The 21091-nt window shown below is 32.7% G+C and overlaps 3 protein-coding genes and 1 pseudogene across 6 annotated transcripts; 1 reads left to right on the top strand and 3 right to left on the bottom strand.

Annotated features, from left to right (window-relative positions):
* Positions 1-1258: 1258 nt before the first annotated feature.
* LOC114412001 (protein DEHYDRATION-INDUCED 19 homolog 5-like) lies at positions 1259-6253 on the bottom strand. Of its 3 annotated transcripts, none has more exons than XM_028375759.1 (5): positions 5829-6253; positions 3972-4027; positions 3567-3638; positions 3234-3448; positions 1259-1596 (listed from the first exon to the last, which is right to left on the bottom strand). In XM_028375759.1, exons 1-5 carry the CDS (start codon positions 5902-5904, stop codon positions 1491-1493), a joined length of 525 nt encoding a protein of 174 aa, XP_028231560.1. In that variant the 5' UTR covers positions 5905-6253; the 3' UTR covers positions 1259-1490. The 3 variants fall into 3 exon arrangements, with proteins under 3 accessions (XP_028231560.1, XP_028231562.1, XP_028231561.1); XM_028375761.1 differs by having other exon boundaries at positions 3567-3756; positions 3972-4117; positions 5829-6244; XM_028375760.1 differs by having other exon boundaries at positions 3567-3756; positions 3972-4087; positions 5829-6244.
* A 5730-nt stretch (positions 6254-11983) lies between these two features.
* Positions 11984-12418, top strand: LOC114413799. Its single transcript, XM_028378333.1, has one exon. The coding sequence runs from the start codon at positions 11984-11986 to the stop codon at positions 12416-12418; it is 435 nt and encodes a 144-aa protein (XP_028234134.1).
* Positions 12419-12657: 239 nt separating this feature from the next.
* Positions 12658-13243, bottom strand: LOC114412000 (annotated as a pseudogene).
* Positions 13244-14952: 1709 nt separating this feature from the next.
* Positions 14953-19474, bottom strand: LOC114411999 (protein NBR1 homolog). Of its 2 annotated transcripts, XM_028375758.1 has the most exons (8): positions 19273-19474; positions 17612-18358; positions 16950-17491; positions 16751-16877; positions 16429-16668; positions 16146-16295; positions 15427-16032; positions 14953-15283 (listed from the first exon to the last, which is right to left on the bottom strand). In XM_028375758.1, the coding sequence occupies exons 1-8, from the start codon at positions 19294-19296 to the stop codon at positions 15191-15193; spliced, it is 2529 nt and encodes an 842-aa protein (XP_028231559.1). In that variant the 5' UTR covers positions 19297-19474; the 3' UTR covers positions 14953-15190. The 2 variants fall into 2 exon arrangements, with proteins under 2 accessions (XP_028231559.1, XP_028231558.1); XM_028375757.1 differs by having other exon boundaries at positions 16950-18358.
* Positions 19475-21091: the final 1617 nt, after the last annotated feature.

Raw genomic sequence — 21091 nt, 5'->3', positions numbered from 1 at the left:
TAGAATTCTTCTGTGGTGCAACTACTGTTCTTTAGCTCATTGATACTACTGCAGAGATGATTTTTTGCAATAAAGATTCCTCAGTTTTTCTCATATTCCTATCCAATTCTATAATATAGTTCCTTCGTCCTTTGGCCTGTTAGATTATTATACGTTTGAATCTCGTATCTTCTTTGATCTCTTGTATGCTAGAACACTATCCTTTTTTATTCTGTTACATGGAATAATTACAAGTTCAACTGCTAGCTAAATTCACTTGTTAAATACGGTCACGACTCACGTGGTAAGCAACTGTGCGGCAGCTAAAACTGATTGCAAATTGCATGCATATTTGACTGGAGCTACCTGTGCAACTTCTCAATCTTAGGACTTATGTTAAACTCCATCATTTGTGTTTGCACGTTGCATGATATGCCCAAACCTTTCCGTCTCACGGTATTACATTTTCAATGCCGGAAATGAACAAATGCAATGTCAAAACATGAACGGAAAAAGTGCCTGTTATTTTAACCAAACCACCTAGAGTAGTCATTATGGTGAAAATTAGAGAAATATTAGTAATACATTATCTGATATATTTTTTATTATTGAGAATTTTTTTATATTAACTTAAGTCATCTGTGTTTATTCTCTACCGTTGGGACTTACATAAATATTTTACTATGATAAAATATATTTTTAATTCTTATCTTTTTTTGTTGAATCTTGTTTTTGGTTTCTATACTTTTATATCATCGTGTAATTTAGTTCTTGAATTTAAAAAAAAATGTTTTTAGTTCCTTCTTATAAGCTGAAGTGAAAAAATGAGCAAATGAGCAAAATTTGGAAAGTAAGCCTATAGACTAAAACACATTTTTTTATATAAAATCTAAAGACTAAAAATAAGATTCAATGAAAAAATAGAAATTAAAAATATATTTTAACCACAATAATAAAAAAAAATCAAACTATTTAAAAAGAATGTGAAGAGTGTTAATACTTTTTGACTTCGGTAATATTAACGAAATTATCACTTTTTTATTTATTTGCTTTTCAGTCTTCACCTAAGAAATTAAAGAACAAAAATAACAGATCATACGAGTTGTAAAAGTACAACTGTGACTTGAACCTTGGTTATTTCCGAAACTCTCCTAAGATATGGTGGATAGATACAACTTGATATTAGTAATTTGATTTAGATCTGTCAGTTTAACCTTTTTCCATTTCTTAGAAACGCCTAAATAAGAGATAACTAAAATGAGATACGTAGGCAGAAATCAATATGGTAAAGCAGATTGACGAAGTTATATATAGTGTCCCAAAAGGCAAATTTTAATTGAAAGATATGAAATATAGTTAAATACATATAGCTATTGCTTAGACTACTACACATCCCCTAAACCCATACAGCACAATAAAACTCAGTGCTTTTTGAATCAGCATCAGAGGCTATCTGAAAAGAAGCTGCTACCAATCCACGCCCTGTGTGACTTTAAATTCTAGGAACACATTTATTCGAAAATGGTTGAGAATACCAACTGTTGAACAAAAGCAGCCTTCAGCCTTCTCTCTTGTTTATCCTTCTCATCACCTATATCAGGTGCAAATGTGCTAGTCCTGCAAAAACAAAATCATTATCAATATTTCAGCCTTGGATTTAAGGGGAAACTTTTCACAAGCCTTGTTTCTCTTTTTTAAAACCAAGATACATGATTGCTATTGACTACAAAGCTTACAAGACATAATATGGGAAAATCTTGAAATCAATTTGCTTTCTAGTTTTTTGCTAAGGATTACACGAATGCATGGCAAAATCTTGAAATTTTAAACATAGGTTAGGAAGTTCTAATCAGGAGCTTATGTGTATAACTCAATTTTTTTCTTCATGGGTGATTCTGACACTTAAACCATTTATAATCTGCAACCTATACTATAAATATTTAATATTAAAGTAAATGATATTAATCATTCATGATATATTAATATTTTCTCCATGTCATGTCACAAAAATTTCACTAATTAAAGTGCAATTGTTGAGGAGAACATGCTCGTGATATTAGAGCAGGTGTCTCATCCCTTTGATAGCCAGGTAATCCTGCCCCGGGGAATGACACCTTACCAAAATTAAATATTGAGAAATTTTACCTCTCAATATGTAATCCTTCAAACTGTGAGTGTAAAGATTATCGTCAAAGTGTTATGCTAATGCAAAGTTATAGCCTTATAGGCAAACCTTGAGAGAAAACATCTGAATCATCCTTAATAACAAATACAAGCTATTTAAGTGGGAATAATCTACATGTGCCGTATTGGCATATCTTATAAATGAATGATTTCATTGCTATGTAAAAATCAAGTTCTGAAACTAGTAAGTTGCTGAGTTATACAGAATCAGTATTAGTATCATTAACCAGCATCCTAAATCCTAATTAATCTTTAACTGATCAAGCACATTAAATACCCACCCAGCCAACTAACAGGATCAGTTAACATTAGCTTGATACAGTAATAGGATACATTGTCTGTGAGTAGCTTAGGGCGTGTTTGCTTCGCCATTTCAAATGCAGTGGCATGAACCACAGCACACTTTCACCGCAGAAGCAAGGAAGAGATGCTTCTCGGAAACGGAGGTTGGAACCGGTAATCCAAACACGCACTTAATCAAGTTTGATTTTTATTTTTATTACCTAAGCATTGAACATTAGTATTGCTTCAAATCATCTCCATTCTGACTAAATACTAGAAAATTTGCAAAGAAACATGAAGACACTAAAGACCATCATTACTTCCTGAGAATGTAAACTGAACTGCTCCTCATAATATTGCATTATTATTCGTTACAACTAGTAAATTTTGTTTAAGAGGAAGTCAAGTCTCAGTATTCAACATCAAGTGCAACCATACAAAAATCAGAGACATTTACTCTCAAGCATAGTAACAGGAAAAAAAAAAAAAAAGACAATCTGGAGAATGTTTTAAGTCATTTCAGTTGTTTCATGGTTATGTCCCACAAAATTGTTCAAAAAATTTTGAGCAGATTAATCTCAATGCAAAGCAAAGCTCTTTTACCTTCCAATTTTCAAGTCTCGTTAACATGCAAAAAGGAACAGGAGATAGCAAAGACAACAAAGGGAAAAAAGATAAATCTTCTATATGTCATGCTGCCCATGCACTCCCCACTATAAGTTTCTCAAGTTTTCTATTGTTATGCTAACTTACAACAATTACAAATATTGAAGGAAAAAGAACCATACCTTTTTGCATCAGGAATGTCTATATCCTTATTGCTGGACCTGGAGTTTTCATCTGGATGGAAATTGTTAGAGTTTGGAATAGGCACGTTGCAGATAAATGGTGACAAAAGTGGATCAGTTATTGATTCTTGTTTGTTTCCCCTGGTGGCCAGCTTCTTGCCAAGCATTGCGGAGTTACCAGGCCAGATGCTAGATTTCTCAGGCTTCCACGCCCACTTCATATCAAATATTAATATATTGAATTGAGTTAGATAATAACCAAATGCTCATAAAGCCAAACATGTGCTAGATTACATTTTAGAACGCATCAGATTTTAGATAAGTAAAGCATACCCTTCGAGAGCTTGAATGTGTAAATTGCATGATTGCATCCTTCCCTATATTTTCTTCACAAACGGGACAAACCTGATAAAAGAAAATTGGAGAGATTTCAATCATGATTTACTTACCTAAATAGAAATGTCCCTATTTCATTTTTCCCAGTTGTTAAATATAATGGTTGCCGGACCACTGGATCCTTTATCTTCTTGATCCAGATCAGGACAGTGCACCATATCAAGCAGACACATAAATTTTCTGTTCAGATTTATATAATTGCATTTATAATCTATAATAAAGTAATTGGACAGATACTAATTAATCAAGGAAAAAGAAAATAAGGTTATAAGAAAATTGTAAAGTTAGCACTTAGTGGTAACTTCTGCTAAACATAAATTTTAAGAAACATAAAGGGCATACCACATTTTTTAGGGCAGAGCAATGCTCCTCTTCCAAATTGCTGCAGAGCACAGGAACTTCAATTTCAAAATCACAAAAAGGACATCAGAAATCAAACCGGCCATCATTATCTACATCTGTGTAATGGATCACTGAATTATTATTATCTGTGGTTTGAAAGGGGTCAGTGAGTAATTTCTAGGACAAGTACAACAACTCCATAGGACATGTCATAGAAGGAGCATCTCAATGTCTCAAAATATAAAGGCAATGGGAAAATGAATGTACTGCTCAAGCTCAAAAAATACCAAACAAGAAGGGTAAGTACAGAACTAGACATCACTTATGCTCTTTAGTAACTTCCAGGAACATGTCACACTTGGTACAAATCTAAATACCTAATATCAAGTCATTGAACATGAACCTGTATTTACATGACAATTTATAGATCAGGACCTGGATGCAGTTTCCCATAAACATGGTTCTATTTCAAAAAGCATGGACATTATTAACTTGTGTTCCAACAGTCCAATCAAGCCCAAAAGCAAATCAAGTTTGATTATTAATGATGGTCCATCATTGATAGGTCAATTGTAAATATCACCATAATAATATATTTCCTTGCTAGTTGCTAAGGCTATTTGTATGCCTAACCCAGAAAATAAAAATAAAGGTCATGTTCTGGTTTCTCACTGTCCCTCTGCTTAAACACTAACAGACCTGACTCTCAAGTCATACAATTAAATTCCTCCATAGTTGGAGGCCAATTCCAAATTGAGTGTATGCAGAACATGCAGAAATGAATCAGCTTCAGACAGTTTATTATGTGAATGGCTTTATTTCAGTGCACAATTTTCATCCTTACGACTTACACTGTCTAGCCTCCAATTCATTCAACTTTTTCCGTCAACATCATAACAAAGCAACCTGCTAGGTTGTATGATTGAAGGTGCTAGACAACTAGCCATTATATAATAGGACCTTGAAGTGAGTAATGGGTCAACAACATTTTATGGGAAGAGACACGTGAAAGCTCAGTAGAAGCTTCGTTACATTTTTTTAATCTTCTAATTAAGTTTTACTTCTGATAAACAGATCGCAGAGTTCATGGGTGATATGTCTAAAGTAAGAAAAGAAAATTAACAATCTTGACACCAGAGAATGATTTGTATACATTAAAAACATGGCTGTCCCTTTCATCAGCCTAAAAATTTACACACTGGAAAACATTACATGCCACGATATAGCCAAACACTGACTTGGCATGCAATTACCATAGTCTGTAAGCACTTAGAAGAGAAAAAAAAAATAACTTAGCATTCTTGCCATCGAAAAATCTTACGGTCTTACAGTTGAAAAGCTCTCATACCCTAAAAGTTAATGCACACTAGGTCTGAGAGCATAATGAATCTCTTCAAATTCAGTCACATAATGAAATATGCTTTTGATAAATAATGACAGAAGCATAAACAAAGCCTAAAAAACTCTTTCTGTAACAGTAGTTGCAGGTGCTTGTAACCTAAGAAGCACGGACTCGGACACGACACGGAGATAGAAATCAAATGTAATGAAATAAATAAATGAGTTCACTGAGTTACCCAACAATCACAAAAATACAAATTTGGCTGAGAACTAAAATGCTTTCCCCCAGTTCTACCCACTAAAGAAAAAAAATCCTAGAATTTCACTTCAAAGGGCAATATGAATAGCAATTGGGGTTCATAAAATACTGAGAACTCACAAAAAACCATAGCTCAAACAGGACAAGAAAATAAAAGGGAATAAAATAAAAAACAGAAAATGGGTACTCAAACTCAAACAAAACAAGTAAAAAGACAAAGGAAAAGAGGCTAAAATAGGAAGTGAGAAATCAAGTACCAGAGTGAAGTCTAGCAGCTTGCACAGCAGAGAGGTGTTTGACAGAATGAAAACTAGCCCTGAAGTCGAAGTCCATGATGATGTCAGCTTCTTAAAAAAAAAAAACAACACTGGCACTTTCACAGTTTCACTAGAACTGGTGAAGTTGATTGAGCCTTGAGAAGTTGATGCTGATGATCAAAGAGGAGAGAAAGAGGCAAATGTTTTGGGGTCTCAAGTCTTAACTCAAAGGAAAAAAAAAAAGACTTTGCTTTCCAATCAGTGTTATCACCACCGGCTTTGTGGAGTTGCGAAGTCTTGCTGAGTCATGTTTGGCTTCTGATACTAGATGCTTTTCCGACACACAAAAAGATCAACATGATGGCTTACACTTGGCATTTTTTTAATGCTTTTTTTTCATTTACTAATAATTTAATAACAACAACATTTGTAACCACAAGACTACAAAGAAAGCAAACGGCAAACCCCAACACACGAGACCCATCTTCATTAAACTTTCCATGAAATGATTATTTAGAAGTTGTAGAATAATATTATAGATCCCAGAAAAATAACCAACTGCTTCATGAATTTTATATTTATATGAATGGTACAATATATTCGTCCACTACTTTACAGCTGCCAATTCTGTACATTGTTGATATTTTTATTTCTAATAATAACTAGCCTACCATGATTTTGTCCTCTCTATTGGCTAATTACTTAGCTACCCAATTTCTGTACATTCTCGGTAATGGAACACCTAAAACATAGTACTTCTTTAACATACATACATAAATAAATTTGAGTACTTAAATTAGTAATTAAAAGATAGTAGTACTACACAACTGATAGAGTCAACTTTAAGGAAAATTAAGTACAGTATTAGATTAATGTCTCAACTATTCATCAAAAGATTAATGTCTCAACTTTAAAATACGTATCATTTTATGGATCAAATCACTATTAAAATTAATTCAATGTCTAGTTTAAATGTTAAGAAACTAAATTATACGCCAGAATCAGATCTTTGAAGAATCAAGTGTCTGTTTCTAAAAGATTAATTTAAATGATTAGCCACTTAAATATTTATGAGCATGGCAATAAATGTATTCAAACAAACGCATCATGTATCATTTTATAATAATTTTAAAACATTATAAATACTTTAAATAAATTTCTAATAATCCTCAAGGCCATTACAGAGATTTTGAAATGGAAAAGATTTGAAGAGGAGGTAAGTAATACATTCTTTATTAATAATTAAAATTTATTTAAAACTATAAAATTATAAATTGAACTAATTAAATAAGATATAAGACCAATAAATTTTTGCATTTTAATAAATTTCAGCTGTATATAATAAATTATGGGAGCATTTCAAAACATTTTTTAACAAAAAAATGTAATAAAATAATTTCGTATATTTTTTGGTTTATCAACATGACTACACTATAGTGTAATCTTATAATATTTATGTTGGAATTTAATCACAAGTTCTTAGACTGATTAGTAAGTATAATAACTAATGTTATATCACGTATAACTTCGATCAATCAATTTACTGACTCTAATCTTTATCCACTTTTAACGAAATTTTTTCATATTAATCAATATGTTATTAAAAAGTTTCTCTTTTAAACAATTGTTATAAAGAAAGTTTGGTTCACTTGATTAAATAGAGTGCATAAAATATTATAAATCTTTTGGTACTTATTTTTAATTCATATAGATAAAAAAAACTGATTATTCAGAATAAACAAATTTACTATATCTAAAGTGAATCAAATTTCCAGGCACTGTTTTTGCCTAAATCTGGAGAAAACTTTGTTTCCAAGTCATTATAAAGCTTTAGTGTCTAAAAACAAAGGACAGCTCAAATCTACAGATTTGAGTTTCGAGGCTGTATATGCTCCGTTATTTTGACTAAAACTGTAAAGACAAATTTATCGTGTCTAATTATAATTTTTCAGCTTCCCTTTGCAAAGTTTTTCCGGCATTTCCTTCCAAAGTGACTTTAGAAAATTCGATAATTCATCAACGCAAGTGGTCCAGCTAGAAATCAAATGTTGCATTTAAGATACCACTTTCTAGAGGAATGTATATTTAGATAATAAAAAATGTACATATTGAATAATTCAAAACTCTTTTTATATTTTTTTTAATAATCGTCTATTTATTAAGCATAAAAGTATTAAGATACTAAATAAATTTAGTTTTTTTATCCAATACTTTATTTATTTAAATGAAAAGAGAATCATAGCAGGGTATACTTGAAAATACTATGTACTTATGGTAGAATTTAATAGGAATTGGTAAAGCCGTATGGAGCGGATCAAAGAAAAAGAACCAATGGAAAGTACTATATGAGATGAGACAACTAAGAGCAGATAAAGAATATAAGAACTTGTGAATTAAGGAGTCGGAGTAAAAAGCAACTTTGGTATGGAGGACACTAGGTAGTGCCGTGGCAGTGATAATTGATCACATATAGGGGCCATGCATCACACCTACACAAAAGGCCAAAACACCCAACCTTAAAAACTAAAAAGGTTGCTTGAGCTTTAAAGGAGTCTTTTTTCTATACACATAAGAAAAAGGTTGTTTAATAGGTTAGGAATTGAATTTGTTATGCACAATGGAAAACACGGCAAAGCCTAAATTTATGACATATTTTTTAGGCCTTTTAATCTCACCTTCTCGTGCATGGTTGATGACATGTTATGTCAGACCTTTTAAAAGAAACCAATTGGTCCCACTAAAACTAAATTTGAATATTTTAAGTAATATTTTGAGTTCAAATGTTCTAGTTGAAAAAAAATAAAGGTGGTTGAAAATAAAAATTTCAATAAAAATGATCAATTAAATTTTTTAATAAATAATTATCATCAATAAAATTAATGAATATTAATAATTTATAACATACTAAAAATAAATAAATAAAAACCTTTTAGAAATGGAGTTGAAAAGGAATATGGAGGAAATAAGAAATATTTGAAGAAGAAAATCATGAAATGGGCTGAGCCATCACCATCTTCCAATAACAATCAGTGGACATGGATCTGTCGCTATGGTGTCGTCAGACTCAAGTCCAGGTATTATAATATTTCTATAGCCCAAGTGTACATCAGCACAAGTTAAACCTAGAAAGCCCTCTTTTTCGATTATTTTCTTTTCCCTTTTGTTAAAGGACAAAACCTTCTTAGTTTACTAAAACTAATTAAGGAGTAATCCGTTCCTAGCATACATGTTCTTTATGATTTTAATTGGTTGGTTATTGTAGGTTAAGTTAAATAAATTGAATTATTTAAAAAAATATTATGATGGTTGAGTCACTTTGATAATAATTACATGATTGTTGTAGGTTTAATTGTAATATATCCAACTCAATAGGTAGTCATTAGCTTTAAATTTCAACACAAGAAGCATGGTGATTAGAATCAAATAAAATCTGAAATATTTTTCTCTAATTACCTCCTCAACGAGTGGATTTTTTTTTTATCTAAATTTCATAGTATCTAACTAATAAGAATGAGTACCGTTGGCAACCCTAGTAAATTATGATACCAGGTACTCTGACTCATTCAGATCAAAAGGATTTCCCCCTTTCTAAACCTCTACTTTATGCATTTTTAATTTCACTCCATAGGAGTTAAGCATCATTTAATAACATGAGAGCTCATATAGTACATAGTTCTTTAGAAAAGAATTCTCATGTTTACTGATACTGATCCTCTGTCTCCAGGAAAACTCAACATTACCAAGTCAATGCTTCTTATCAGCCATGTAGTGCTACTAGCCGTCATCATTGCATATAGTATAAATAAATACAGCTGCTGCTTCGAACATTCACCTTACTAAAATGCAGCAAACTCAAAGATTACACTTTTGAGTGACACTGATTTTTGGGTAAATTTGGAAAATCATTTCTGTCATTAAGCTCAGACGTTCCATCATTTTGTTCCTCTATTTGTACGGAAGAAACTTAATATGGTTGCATTAAAGAAGATTGGCACCAAAATGGAGGTTTTCTCGCTCATTCTCCTAGCAAGCAAACCTGCAGCCTCAAGAAAATTAAATTTGTTCAACTTCTCCTTTTCATTAACATATTTTGGAAGCATGACATTCTTAAATTCTAACCAATTCAGCATGATTAGCCATAAGCTTATAATGCCTTTTAGTATTTTCTACAAAAAAAAGTAAAAGAAGATGCTGGGACAAGATCCCAGAACTCTGCATCTGTACAATTGTTTAAGATCCCTGTACGCATCAGTTCCTGAAAGCAGGACCTTAATATTTCATAAAGCTTAAATAGTTGGGAGACCAACATATGCTTTGATACAACTGTATCAACAAAATATCTACAACAGAATGTGAAAAATGTGTTTCATCTGAAACATAAATTAAACATCAACTAAGTTATTTTTAGTGTTTTAAATAGTATTCTAAAAATTGTTATAAAATCATTTTTAACAATAAACAAATAGGTTTTAACTTAGAGAATGTTTGGGATTCCGTTCAACCTACAGTGGCACGCGTTCCAACTTCCAAGACTTATCCAAAGGATGAAAATTTTAAGTTCAAAACACATCATGATCACAATTTCTTCAAGAAATACGTAATCAAAAGTTGTTTGAGTTTTTTTTTTTATTTCCATTGATTAATCTTTTCAAATGGGTTATAGTATTTTTTTTTTCCTTCTAAATTACGAGACGGGAAAAACAATAACTATTTAATTTTCTTTCCACTTCTCTCATTAACCATTAGTAAGCTTTTAATAAAATAAATGAAATAGAAACAATACACATTTTGTGAAGAGTTAACAATTTATTTTCTCAACATTTTAATAATGAAAAAAAAAAAGACGATACTTTTGAATTGAGACATGCTACAAAAAGGACAAACCAGTTATGACTTTATTGGATTTTCTTTATTTAATAAATCTGATAAATATCCGAATATTGTTCAACAATCTTGTTATTTGGATAAAATATTACAATCAAGTAGATAAAGAAGAAGAAAAAGCTCTTCTCCCTTCAATTTTGTTTCTTATGTCGTAGTCGACATTCTTTTTTCTAAATGGTTATACTAATCAATAGGTCTTTAAATTATTTAGAAATTTTTAATTAGAACTCCAATTTTTTTATAGAAAAATGTAAGTCCTTTTCATAATTTTTATAATTTAGTTTCTAAAGTTTTTAAAATATCACAAAATGTCATTGGCGGTTTCTAGATGCTAAACTAACTCCAATAATCCAATTACAACAATTTCACAAAATCAAGGATTTATACTACTCCTTCGTCCCATTGTAATTATTTTGTAAGAAAAAAAAATTTATCTCAAAATAATTATCATTTTAATTTTTTAATATAACATTAATTAAATTTTTTCATTAATATCTGTTATGATGTTAATGATAAACAACAAAATTTATAAATAAATTAATCATAATATAAGATTAATTCTTTAAAATTTATATTCTGTTCATCTATTTTTTTTTACTTTTTTATCTATATAAAACAACTATTATTTTGAGACAGAAAATAATAAGTTTTCTTAATTTAAAGATCTAATTAAAAAAATTCAAATAATTCAGGAACTTACTAGTTAATTTAACCTTCCGAATTAACAATATATTATTGAGACTCATGTTACAACCCTACCAAGCCGAATGGCTTGAAATCAAGAAACATAATTTAGACTTAGATTGTTTAGAAATGTTAGCGATACATTTTTTTAAAATATACTCTTTATATTATTAGTTAAAATTTATTATAACAATTTTTTGAATCTCATTTTTTATTTAATGAATTTTATTTGTAATTTAATAATTTTTATTAAATTTTAATTAGCAACAAAAAAATGTATTTAAAAAGTAAAATAAAAAATAAACATTTTATTAGTTCTTGGGTTGACTAGAGTAAGAGGATATTTCAGGTTAGCACTTGCCAAATAGTTACTCCTTAACTGAAAGGACACAGAAATAAACTCATGGTCACAAAAATTAGGATAACAAAGCCAAATGCATTCCGAGTGACCAGAAAAAAAAAAAAAAAAAAAAAAAAAAAGAAAAGGAAGTTGCATCTGCTTCAGCTTATCCCTTTCCATATGAGGCCAAGCTTCCCACGAAAGTAACATAACCATGGCCTCATGAAGACAACACTTTCTCAGTGCCATGAAGAAGAGGCCAGAGCTCCAACAACACCAAGACTTTGAAGTTCTGAAAGCTGTTGCACAGGCATGGTACAGCCACTCCGGCACTTGCAAGCCCATGAGCGAATTTGAAGCTCACAGAAGAAACTTCAGAGGCAAGCCTTCAAGGTTTAAGCTTGAAGCATTGAACAAGCCACAAGCTTCTTCTTCTAGTTCTAGGGACACTTCTACTTACTGGGATTTTCAGCAGTCACTTTGGGACTCCTATGAGCTTGTCACAGTGTCCAGAAGGATTGAGACTGGGTTAACTTTGGATAACCCTTTTGATGAATTGTGTGGTTCCCCTCCAATCCAACAAAAGCGCAAGCCTGAGAGTAAGAATAGCCTCAGGAACCTGTTCAATCTTATGTCTTCTAGGAGATTTAATGCCCCCAAAAATATTCCACACCAAAAATGATACATGACTTTTATTTCCTTTTAATATAACACCCACTTTGATTTACTCTTTTTTAATATGCATCCTTATATTCTGGCTTACTTACGCTGACAGATTTAGATATTGATACTCACAAGTCACAAGAAGGTAGGCTGAAATAAACAATAATAACTGAGGGAATCTCACTTAATTAGTTTAGCAAGTTATCTTAATTGTTGTAAATTCTTCGATATAGATAAAAAAAAAAAACAATAATGAAGTAATTAACCATAGCATGCTATAATTAAAATATGTTGTAGTTATACTGATGTATATGCTTCATTAATAGTTCATACATGGCAAAGTTCAGTACTAATGTACTACTACATATATAAAACACTCTAGGGTTAAGCAAACATAATGGCTGGCTATGCAGCTATTTATTTTCACACAATCATATTGCTGACTTTGATGTTTGTATTAGGTAGGTTTTTTTAATAGCAAACTAGGCTTGTGGCTATAAGCTTTTTAAGGCCAATAGGTCTTCCACTTGTGCAATTCAAAGCGACCCTTATCTTCTTGTTGGTGCACTGATCCCTTTCAACATCCACGACTTCACCACCCTCTGTCTCAGCAGGAGTGGTTTCATCATACCCAACCCTTGCATTAGAAAGGATCTTGTGATGGCTATGTTGGTTGTTGAAGGCTAGGTGACCATTGGGGTAGCGAGGGACATCAGTGAGAACACTCTGTCCTATGAACTTTTGATATGTGGGCGTGGTAGTCCTCCGAGCTCAGCATTGTTCTAGGTATTAAGCACAAGCACACGATTAATCTGCTATCACATGCTGCAATTTATAGCCAGAATGGTAGGCATAACAACCTTTGTTTATTCTCAAATTGATTGTCTTGAATCTAATTCCTTGGATATTTATCATTTCCAAAATTAGATTCAGCTATTTTAGATTCCATTCCTAAAGGGAATCTAATTCCATTGCAAAGGAAGCCACATAAGGGGGGAAGTGCTCTCCAACATACTCCTTTTAATACATTTATTATTATTAATTGAAATTTATTAAAAAAAAAAAACAGAACTATGACTAAGACTTATTTAATAATAGTGTATTACTAACATCTCTCAATTGAGGAAAAGGGAAAGGGAGAGGCAGCTAGGCGTGTGTTTGGGAAACAGTTGCTTCCAACATAAGCCACATTTAGTTCAATCCAAGATTGGAGTTATTTTTATTTTTTATTTTTAAGTATAAACGGGCTTTTGAAGCTTTGAAATGCTAATCTAAACACAGCCTAGAAAGTTGGAGTTAGCATCTACCTAACAAATGGTACTGTAATGAAAAAGAAAATACAAAATGGTTCTGATATACGGCCAGAATTGACATGTGAATAATTGAAAGTTGCTGCATAATAGTAGAGAGACATATTTTGGGCCAAACAAGTAGAAAGTTATCTAGAGATTGAGAAATTCCTTTAATGTAACTTTTTAATTTGAAAGTCAGTTCACACTTCACACAATTCTTTTAAAAATCTTGTCATGTATTCTTGTCAACACTAACATGATTCCATCCATGATGGTGGACACAACACAACCCACACAAGAACAATACACCATTTTAAAAGAGATTTTATTAAATTTTCGTATGAGTCAGACTGTCAGAGACACCAGCTAGTATATTTCTATATCGAGTATCCATGAGGTACACGAGTCTCCATTTAACACGGCTCAATATCCTTCTCTTACCTGTAAAGACAAATATTGAGATGGCTTCCAACATTCTTGTAAAATTTGTTCGGCTATTAGCATAAAAAAGAACCCTTTCGAACACAATCTTTTTTATCGATAAGTATTAATTACGACTTGAGAGAAAGATGATGATAATTTTTTTCTAAATGGATGTTCTAATAAACTAAAAATGAGATTACAAAATTTTATTCATTAAAATTTTTATTTCTTCAAATTTAAAATGGTCTTTTATCTTTCTATTCTCTGTAATTTGAAAAAAAAAAAAACTTTAATCTGTCTGCCCAAACACCCTATATCTAAATGCCATTGGAATGAAAAATCCTTCCAATTTTTTATAATAAGAATGCAAAATTTTGCCCTAATCTTTCATATGATACTATAGCATTATTATTGTCGAGAAAAGGTTAGTGTAAACAGATCAGTAATTGGCTCTGAACTTTCTAAAGCCCACTGAAATTGTTCCCTTGTATTTCGATTGGTGCAAACCCAATAGTCTTAATTTACAATTTAAGATGAGAAGGACTTTCCCATCGGTAACAAAACAAATATAAAGTTACCCGTTAAGCGGAGAAAATACTATTTCAATTAAAGATAAAGTATGTCCTTAATGAATGAATAGCTAACTCATATCCTCAAACGACAAGGTGGTGACAGGTATGAAGCATCATGCACCCTCTTACGTTGGGGACGAGCAAAAGGTCACAATAAATGAATAATTAATTATCCACCCCTCCCTCCTTTTCAGGGTTCAATTAAAGCCCCACAAGTAGGAAAGAAATTGGCGATTTGAAGTTTTGAACACATGCAGCGCAATATATACATAAAAAAAGGGTTAATCTATAAATAACCAAAATGATTTAGCTATATACTTTTGAGTTCATAACATACTTAAATCCAAGCATAGGATAGATCAAATTGTTCAATTGTGATGAATCACCACAACTCAAGATCGAGATAGGAAATTAGATAATTATGACTGCCAGGCAAGTATCAGGCACCCTAGGAGCACAAGTCGTCACCTTTACATAAACTATTAACTAACATTTCAACTAAAACTACTCGCCGTTTATTAAATCCATAACAACACGTTTGAGGCTTCCATTGTTTTTCTCAAGCAGTCTCTTATTCATCTCTTTGTCACGAAAACCCTGCACACACACCCAATCACTAATCAAAAGAGAGAATCCAGTTGAACAAATTGCTTAGTAAGAGGCGGGATTAGAAGGTAAAGAACTTCAAATTGCAGGCATTTTGATAATAAAATAAAAGGTGAACAACCAGAACAACTTACCATCTCCTGTAACTCTTCAAGCATATGGTCCCACTCAGAAACACCACAGACATCAACACCACAGAGAGCATCAACACCACAGAGAGCGTCTAGGGATTGGTCCAGATCGTACTCATTCTTCCTCAAGATCTCCTTGTTCAAATCAACCTGTTTAAAACCCATCTCCTCAAGCTCTTTAAGTAGATTCTCCTCCACAGAATTAATTCCTCCACCAGTACCCATAGATGACGATGGCACATCCACGGTTGGGGATTGCTGATTAGATGGAACAGCTGGGGTTGTTTCAGACAGATCAATTATAGGACAAGGCACTGATGAAGATGCCACAGAGGTTGCAGCTGGGGCTGAGGCAACAGGGGCAACAAATGTCGCTTCATTTATAGGGAATTCGTTTTCCAGCTCCAACCTTGGTTCCTCATCAACCATTTGATTCAAAGGCTCAATGGGAGCATTAGGCTTGCGGGTTTGAAGAACAGTATCATCCTCAGTAGGCTGGACATTGATATCTATAATATGAGGTCCTTTAGAGCCACTGATATCGAGGGGAATATTCAAGTTCAGACCTTGAGAGTTATCATAAAATGAGTCCTTGAGAGAGGCATCAACCTGTGTGTATTATTAATACAAGAAAGCAAGGATATTAATACACCACTAAGAGTAAAACCCAATGACCCTCTGCCAGTATGAAGGAAAAAGAAATTCCTTCAACACTCATTTACCTGTATAAGGACCCAAACACGTTGGCCAAATTGATGTCCAGATGGAGTTGTCATCCTCCAATATGATATGTAACGACCAGGTAATGGAGGTGCTGTGAAGTCAACGGCAATGTCAAGTTCCTTCTCCAAAGGGACACCATCCTCAGGAACCTGGGATATTTAACAAGAGAGAGCACTCAAAAACTAGCATGCCACAGATTCTATAACAAGCAAAACAAACCCAGAGAAAAGCTAATAAACCTTAAAAGAAATAATTAAACAACAATATGAATATTTATCAAACCTCTAAGTCAACTGAATGAGAGTCACTAAACTTGTCTCCTCCAATCCAAACAAGTTGAGTTCCCTTGTGCCAGACTATAGTGCCATTATTGCGCATCCGCCAGATCTTTGTAAATGCAGTAGATGGAGCCATCATTGTACCATCTATCACATTAACATCCAAAATAAACCTACTATCTAGTTTTGGCTTTGCATGCTTCAAAATGGCACCTTTCTTAAAAATATGTGGTGGTAATGTTGGCTGCACCATAAAAGAAAAGGGTTAAATGAATAGACTCTCATAGGGAGAAGAAAATAGTTATATATTGTTCAAAAGTGATTACAAAGTTTTTTGTATGTCCATGTAAGTATCGAGGGGCCCGAGCAGATGCAGGGCGGTCCATTCTGATATAATCTGTCCCATTACCCATTTCATTGAAACAAATGTTGCAAAGATCATAATTTTCCTTTCTGCACAAAGGACAAAAAATTATTTCCCTGAAAACAATTTCACCATAAATCCAAGCAAAACAAAGTACTTACACTTTGGATTTGAAACGAGGTCCAGTTATTGGATAGACACCACAGCCATCACAGCGGACCCCCTTATGGAACATACCAGACATTGCATCAGTGTGACTATGGCTCCTTTTAAATGGGGGCATTTGAGAGTTTCCAGGAAGTGGTGTCCAAGAATTAATATATGTCCCAGCAAATGGGCATTCAATGAAAGCACCAGAAGTCAATGATGTAGTCTGGGTTGAATTATTAGGAGCAGCAAAACTTGAGGATATCCCACTACTGTCACCCTTACCAGCAGAACTATCGACAGTCGGCATTTTACCCTTCTTACCATGACCATTAGGAGCTTCTGATGAAAGTGGAGCCTTATTTTCACAAGTGAACTGAGCTAAAAAGGGATCAAAAGGAGGGGCATTGAGATCAATAGTGGCAACTCCTGCCTCCACCTGTTGAGTGGCATTGGAAGCCGAGTCTGCAGATGGGATCTGTTGACCTCTTGCTTCAGAAGTGATAGGTTCTTCAGGAACACCATTTTTTGCGAATGGACCAGTTGCAACATGAGGCTGGCAATGAGAATTTAGAATAGATTGTCCCAGTAGGGAAACTAAATCAGTGAGATTAACAGGCAGCTGATTTGAAGATGCAGCATTTGAATGCGATAAATTGGAAAGAAACTCGCGTACTGGTTCAGGCACTAGGGAAATTAAATCAGCGAGATTTGCAGGCAGCTGACTTGAAGACGCAGCAGCATTTGAACTTGATGATTTGGAAAAAAACTGGCGTACTGGTTCGGGCACAGAACATGAGATGTCAACTTTAACAGCATTTCCACTTAGATAAGGGTTTGGAATTGGAGATCTTATGGGGGTAGCACTATCACTATTGACACTGGCATTGGAGGCTGAGTCCACATGTGAAGATTGTGGACCCATTGCTTTAGTGATAGGTTCTTCAGGAACACCAGTTTTTGAGCTTTCACCAGCTGTATCACGAGGCTGGAAATGGGAATTTAGTCCCATTTTCATAATTGAATTGGCAAGATTATCAACCACAGGACTTGAAGATGCTGCTTTTTTAGAAAGATGTTCACGTACCATAGCATTTCTAAGCAGAAATGGGCTTGTGACAGGACAAGTTTCTGAGGGGGTGGCACTTCCACTAGAGCCAGCATTTGATTTATCACCACTGTTCATATGTACATCAATTCTCAAGAACTTCAATTGCTGCCTCATCACATCACGCAAATCATCATCATCAACTAGAGTCACCAGGTCGCCATCTTCATCAACATATCTCAGAATTAAATTTTCATCGGCACTGAAACTGAAGATAGAACATATCTTTGCTCTCAAGCCAACCATGTCAAGATCCAGCCTATTATTCTCATCAACATGAGCACTGAAGCGCCTGAGGGTATCTCCATATTTCACCTGTCCAACAAAAAGCGATTTATTGTCCAATAAGCAAAGATTTGCATGGTTATAGAACCACTCATCAAGACTTAAACAAAATGAAGTCCAGCTATGACATGTAAAAAAACACAATAATTTTTTTTATCGGCAAGGTATTGCGCCAAATTTTTTTGTGAAATTCCACAATGGATATAGGTCTCCACAAATCACATGTTATACTAAAGATTACCGGCAAAATTAAGATGTACAATCATATATTTGATCGACAGGATCCGTTTTTTTGTGAATGATCAACAGAATCCTCGATAAATTATTCCAAAATATACAATCAATAAAACTAAAACAGAGCCCCAATAAAATGAAACATCCACTGGGCATATCAATTTTAATACAAGTAGAAATTCATAAAAGTGAATCGGTCTAACCACAAAAGATACTCCAGGCAAAAAAAAAAAACCATGAAACATCAAGCAAATGCCAGGAATGAATTGATTTTCATGAAACCCACGCTAATCTGTTTTCAAGGCAAAACCAAATTGTTCACACCGAAACCCAACAAGCATTGGGGTTTCAGCTCCGTTCGTCTTTTCAAAACTCACTACAAATAAATGGGTATAAAATCATAATTCCGTGCTCCGATCATCAAGACAATAAAATTAAAGGCGAAACTAGGAAAGGATGCACGTAGATTTTTATTTAACCCGATTCTAACAAAATCAACAACGAAATGAAAACGACTTCATATCAGCCAGCAAAATAATCACAAACAAAAAAAAAACGACTCATCTTCGTTTTCTCCATGAAATATCTAGATGACTAAACGCAGAGTATCACACAACAAAAGTAATAACAAAAAAGACAAAATAATTCAAGGCCGAAAAAAGAAACAGAAGTACGAGAGGGAAAAAAAGAAGGGAAATTAGGATCGGAACCTTGATCACAAGAGCAGAGTCCATAGCTCTCGGAGCGCAAGCGAGGACCGACGAAGGGAAGCGTAACAGTGACACGGAAGGAAGAGAGAACACTGAAACCCTAACCCTAATCGGAGACGAGGCTTCTTCTTCGGAAAAGAATTTGGAGAGTTGCTAGCGCTAGCGTACCCGTTAGCCGCTTTAAACGCATTGCGAGCCGGGTAGTGGCATATATACACTAGTGACTTTGCGAACAAGAAATTTCTCTATTTTGACATTTTATTATTTTTTTAATTTCCTCAATCCATATAACTTCGTAGCAAAGGTAACGGTGCGATCCGGCCACGTATCTTATCTTGTATTTATTAGCGTTGTTAAACCCATTCAGTCAAATCAAATCAAATTGAAAAACAGATTATCAAACTGAAATTAAATATTTTTCTTGAACGGAAACTGAAACTAAATATTAAATAATCAAATATTTAAATGTGACTTTTGTTATAAATTAGCTCAAAATTCATATTGATACAGTATAATTTCAAACAAAAATGTTTTAAAAAAAATGTTCACAATAAATGTTTCCTCCGTCTTTCTTCAAGTGGTATGGGATTTGGCTCCTCCTCTTATGTGAAAAATATAATAAAGTGTAATAATAACTATTAATTAAAAAATCCATTGTTGATATTATAATTAATATATTTTGCTCTCAAATATTTATGCAGGAAACACTGAAAATAACTTCATTTTGTTTTCTCTATTTTTTTTACAAATATTTAAAATAGAAAAGAAATTTAAAAAATAAGGTAACAGTTTTATAATTAAAAAGTGAAAAAAAAGTAGGAAACAAAAGTAAAGTAAACGCTTTCTAAATTCACAAATTAAAAATAAAAGAACCAAAATAAAATTTGACCGATACCAAAAAAAAACCGCGACAAATTATATATATTCCCTTAAACTTTCTACCTTAATTAACCCAACCATGTATAATGTGCATTTTTAATTGCTAACAATAAGACTTGGTCTTTTTTGTGCAAAATAGCTTTCTTATTTTAAAGAGTAAATTATACAAAAATATTTTTAAGATTTTATGAAATTATACAAACACCTCAAACTTTTTAATTATTATAATAATCTATTTTATAGAAAGTGTTAATTTAATATTAAGGAGTATTAATGTAATATTTTTAAACATTAAGAGGTGTTGGTATAACCAAGATATTAATGTAATGTTTTCAAATATAATTTGATGAACTTAGAAATAGAAAAAACTTAATATTATATATAATTTGAAAGAAGAAAAACTTAAGGACTGTAATTTTATAGGAGATGTAATTCCTATGTCACACATAATGCATGTAGGTCTCTTAGAAAAGATTGATGTTAAACTAAAAAGAAACATTAAAAAGATTTTAAGAGAAATAAATAAGTGAAGTTTAATTTCAATACATTAATTATTTGTTAACATTGAATCTAAAATTCTTAGAAGAAAAAATCCTTTATAAAACCGAAGATAGATCCGTAATTCCGCATAGAGACTTTCGGATAGGTTTCCTCTCCCTTGATCCTACAATAACTACTATATGTATGCTCATACATTTACCCGCAACGGCCTTCTACAAAATCTTCAAACAAGATTATTAGGGTGTGTTTATCAGTATTTTTATTTTCTATTTTTATTTTTATTTTTAAAAGATTAAAATTTTGAAAATATGTTTAATTTGACTTTTTGTTTTTTTTTTCATCAAATAAAAATACTAAAAATTTATGATATATTGACTTCTCGTTTCTCGTCCTTTTATATCTTTAGATTTGTTTAAAATTATATTCATTGTAATCGCAA

This window comes from Glycine soja, chromosome 5, assembly GCF_004193775.1.
Source record: "Glycine soja cultivar W05 chromosome 5, ASM419377v2, whole genome shotgun sequence".
Lineage (NCBI taxonomy): Eukaryota > Viridiplantae > Streptophyta > Magnoliopsida > Fabales > Fabaceae > Glycine > Glycine soja.
This window is presented reverse-complemented; position numbering and strand designations above follow the sequence as displayed.

Coding starts and splice junctions, on each gene's coding strand:
- LOC114411999 (XM_028375757.1), bottom strand. CDS start 19,296: ATGGACTCTGCTCTTGTGATCAAG. Junction 18,359..19,272: donor ACTCTGCTCTTGTGATCAAG/GTTCCGATCCTA, acceptor TTTGTTGGACAG/GTGAAATATGGAGATACCCT. Junction 16,033..16,145: donor GTGTTTGGGTCCTTATACAG/GTAAATGAGTGT, acceptor TAATACACACAG/GTTGATGCCTCTCTCAAGGA.
- LOC114413799 (XM_028378333.1), top strand. CDS start 11,984: ATGAAGAAGAGGCCAGAGCTCCAACAACACCAAGACTTTGAAGTTCTG.
- LOC114412001 (XM_028375759.1), bottom strand. CDS start 5,904: ATGGACTTCGACTTCAGGGCTAGTTTTCATTCTGTCAAACACCTCTCT. Junction 4,028..5,828: donor AGCTGCTAGACTTCACTCTG/GTACTTGATTTC, acceptor TTGAAATTGAAG/TTCCTGTGCTCTGCAGCAAT. Junction 3,449..3,566: donor CACATTCAAGCTCTCGAAGG/GTATGCTTTACT, acceptor TTTGATATGAAG/TGGGCGTGGAAGCCTGAGAA.